This window comes from Phalangium opilio, unplaced genomic scaffold (assembly GCF_054372755.1).
Source record: "Phalangium opilio isolate 3A_F unplaced genomic scaffold, DU_Popi_V2 ptg000329l_1, whole genome shotgun sequence".
NCBI classification, from domain to species: Eukaryota; Metazoa; Arthropoda; class Arachnida; order Opiliones; family Phalangiidae; genus Phalangium; species Phalangium opilio.
Window position 1 is genome coordinate 8,238,352 of NW_028324226.1, and position 4,118 is coordinate 8,242,469.

Here is a 4,118-nt window from a genome sequence, read left to right on the forward strand (position 1 = left end):
CATGGACATATGTATGCCCTATACTCCTATCTGCCCATACTCATTAAAAATTGGTATGGCACGCATGCCTTAAACTGAAGTGCAGGTTACGATGTAGACGACATGTTTCTCAATCAATTCAAAACTAAATCAGCTTGGAAAATATTTAAAAAATAAGGTTCGTGAAAATTGTTTACGTTTAAATTACTAGAAAATTCAATTCGAGCGAACGTGTTTATACTTTAAACAAATACTTCGCATTCCGAGCTCACCGCGAATTTGTCAGAGCATGGAAATGTTTGTGTTTATAACCTTTGAAGTGGGGCGGAGTTGAGGAGGGAGAAAAGGGGTAAGAGAATATGGAGATTCGATCGCCCCCTACCTTAAAGTTTTTATACTATCAAGACACTTTCGTTGTTAAATTGCTTCTGTTTCATACGCACTCTCAGCAAGATTAGCGAGGTACGAGCCCTTCAAAGACTATTCAAATTTCAACACCAGGGTTCGGTGTAAACTTAGAACAACCCATGTGCGTTTACATCCATACAAGCTCTCTCTACCCAGTTTTCATATCAATGGTACCAATTTATTTTAAAAGGGATCTACCCAAGAAAATCAAAATTGACATCTACTCACATAAAGACGTGATAGCACGACGCTCGCAGACCACGTGGCCTTTCTAGAAAATTATAGAGGACATTCTGCGCTTTTCGGTAACGAGGATCACGATGCCTTGACTTGATGGGTCTTCCCAAGAGACTAGTCCTAGAGGTTTGAGTCTTTGATAAAGAGCTTCTGACACCAAGTAGATTGGCTTGATCACTTTGAATACCATACGCGTAGAAGCTTTTTGGCCCCGATGAGCTTGTTGTACTTTGTCCGAAATGGTATTCTACTTCTCCATCACTACAGAACCGCCCACGATAGTTCCTAAAACCTAAGTTGTCTAATTCGACAGACTGTGAGGCGGTAACTTTACTCTTTAATGGAGGAGTACTGGCAAGTAAGTCTTCAGAAGACACGTGTTCACCTGATGGAGCCACTGGAGACGGTGGTATGATCTTGACGGTCAATTTATTGTCATCGTCTTCATCGGGAACCGAACCCTCTTCATCACAACTCGGAAGAGCCACCAAAGGTCTACCCCATTTAGAACGGCGCGACATAATTGTTTATACTTAAAGCACGTGGTCGAAAATCCGGTATTTTGGGGAAAAAATCGCCATTTTACTATCATCGTCACGCTTTACGTAAACCCACTTCTCTTGTATTCATTTACATTTGACGTGACTCTCACACCAGCGTCAATGAAAATGACGATCACCGACGTAGGTTAAGGCGTATAATAGATTTGAAGCAATAACTGTGTAAAACCGAACGCGGCGACCTCTCAACTAAAAGTGACTCAAAATATCGCGCTGGTAAATAAAATAAATTTCGGGGTCAAAAAACATCATTATTCTTTAAACCGCCTTTTGAAAGGGAAAAAAAAACACAACTAAAACAAATATACCGTGTGTAGACTTTCAACGGCTGGGGTTAAAGCTGACTCCGTAACCTCATTATTATTCATACAGATAAAAAAAGCGTCTAGAGGAAGCTTTTACATTAATGACTTGCCCCAAGGGAAGTCCTAATAAAAAATATTATGTCAAGTAAGAAACCATAACACTAACAATTAGGGGAAGTTTCGATTACTCGCTACACTAAAGACTAACAAAGAACATTTTATCGAAATATTTTCAAGCGCAGCTGAAACAATATGCGGATCAAAAAAGAATTGGGCGACAGCCAAGAAATGTAGAAGCTCATGCCGATTATAATCCTCATATTGTTTTTTTGTATACTTCTTTATTTTATATTGATACGTTTCACCTTCCACCGAAACATCAAAAAGATATTGTCCAAAATTATTAGTTTATGAAATCTAATATTTTCACCAAAGTTTGTCGGTCTGTCCCGTGGGTTTGCCGAGACATGGGGCTTAGAACGATGTAACAAAAGCAATCATCGTCGCAGGAACGAGTTATCCATCATATATAGACGAAAGAACGTGAATGGAGATGAACTGAACAGAACATATGAGAGTAATAGAGGACCAATAGCGTAGAGGCTTTGTGAAGCGAGACTTTCCACCGACTAGCGCGAACGAAAATATATTTTCAAATGTACGGTCGTCCGCTCCTGATTTTCGAGAATCCCGAATGCCCGAAGAGAGTAGGATGCAGGATGGGGAAAGCAAAACGCGCGCAAAATGAGAAGAGGAGGATGTTGGAGGTTCAAAAAGAGATTGTTTCTGCGAGTCAATTCACCGGGTCTCTCCTCCTTTCTCTATCTACTCCATCCCTCTCATCTCTAGTGGCTCCTTTCCACTGGACGCTCTTGCTCTTCTATTTTTCACCCAACTAGCGAAAAAGAATGATGGGAATGATTCCACTGGCCACGAAAGAAGACAGACACATTCGGATCGGGCCTGACACTGTTGCTCGTTCCATATGTAGTCATGTATAACGTACAGTCTAGGTAGGAATGTACATTTTAATGGCTTCTCGAGACTAACGTGTCTCGAGAACGTACTATAGAGACTTCGTTTTAAGAGAAGCATATTTGGAGTAGCGGTACTAGAGTGTGGGAGACTGGAACTCTAGCTCTCTCCGTCGCTTGGTATTGGAGAGACTGCGCCGTGGCTTAGTCGGATAAGCCAGGACAGTGAGCGGGAAAGCTATGCGGTGATAAAATGTGAGGTGAATAATATTGTTCATTGAGAATAACCCTAGAGTTAAGAAAATTACGAGGATATAAATTAGAGGAATTTAACAAAGTAAGTTAAAAATCCCTCTTTGCGTTCGATTGAGTCTATCGCGCTGGAATTTCCTCAATAATTAGTAGGATAATTTTTTAGGAATTACTAGGTGAACCCCATTGGTTTCAAACAAAAAGGACAAATACTTTAAAGCATATTTTATTGTAATGACTGACTATTAACCATTAATAGCGCCCTTTATGTTCAATGGTTGATATTTGGACGTAAGGGATGGGTAAATGAAAACAAACCACATATCTTTCTTTATTTTAAAATGCATGCATTGACTTTTTCTGAGCGTATTAGAAATACTGATATCAATACAATTAACGTTTATATTTTGTTATACTTTCAGATCCTGGTCTTTTCACCCACCCTTTGTAAATTAATCATTATTAGTCATGTTTATCGGATTAGGTCGTTGAATTCTCTGACGTCATTAGTCTAAACCTCTACCTAAGAAAACCTAACGGGAAAATCGAAGTGCGCTGTATAACTTAACAACTAGCGCTGTTTCCTTCTCAAGCTAAGCCGTTGAGTATCGCTCGATATTTAGTACAAACCATACGCTTCCGGGGCGACTATGGCCTGTCAGCCAACGGATTAAGCGAGATTGGGTTTATCGTTTGGCACGATATTTGCTTAAGTGATTTCCCTCGACCAAATCCCGAACGTAAACTAAGAATTTGCGTTTAATTCTACAGGGCCGGTAGGCCCTTGTAGATATGACTTGATACTCCTTTGTAACGTTAAACCAAAATTCACATGCTTTTACCAATTTTCCTATGGAGATTAACATGGGGTTTTTCGTGATATTTAACCACCTCTAACTGAAAAACTAGAGCGAAGTTACTTTTCGGAATACTCTTAATTTAACAATTAAGTATTCAGAGTGTGCGATCGGCTAGTCTAATCAGAAAAAATTAAGTCTAAGTATGTTAATTTTAGTTAATTCTGAAAGTACGTCAAAAAATTACTTTTGGGTCAGAAGTCAGCCTAACCTTATAGCGCGCTTAAACCTATTTCTTCATTTCGTTCTCGTTGACAACTAAAAGGGCCTAGTTTTTTTAAAGACTTTAGAACTTGATTGGCTTAACGTTTGTAACAAATCTTGAAAATTTCGACTCTAGGTCTGGCTTAGCCGAGGGGCTAGTCATTCGCCAAAATTTTGTACACCAGATTAATGATTTCTAATTTTTTACGTAAATTTCGATGATTACTGAACGAATTCCTTGAGTTCTGTGATTACGATTGTTTTCGCTGATTTCCATAAACTTTATACTAATTTCCCGTTATTTCCGCTGATTACTTGTGATTTCTGTTTGAATTCCGGTGA

At 39.1% G+C, this 4,118-nt stretch overlaps 1 protein-coding gene across 1 annotated transcript; it reads right to left on the reverse strand.

Annotated features, from left to right (window-relative positions):
* Nucleotides 1-587: 587 nt before the first annotated feature.
* LOC149610665 (uncharacterized) lies at nt 588-1,208 on the reverse strand. The gene has a single exon (XM_089859631.1). It carries the CDS (start codon nt 1,143-1,145, stop codon nt 612-614), a length of 534 nt encoding a protein of 177 aa, XP_089715757.1. The 5' UTR covers nt 1,146-1,208; the 3' UTR covers nt 588-611.
* Between the last annotated feature and the right edge of the window lie 2,910 nt (nt 1,209-4,118).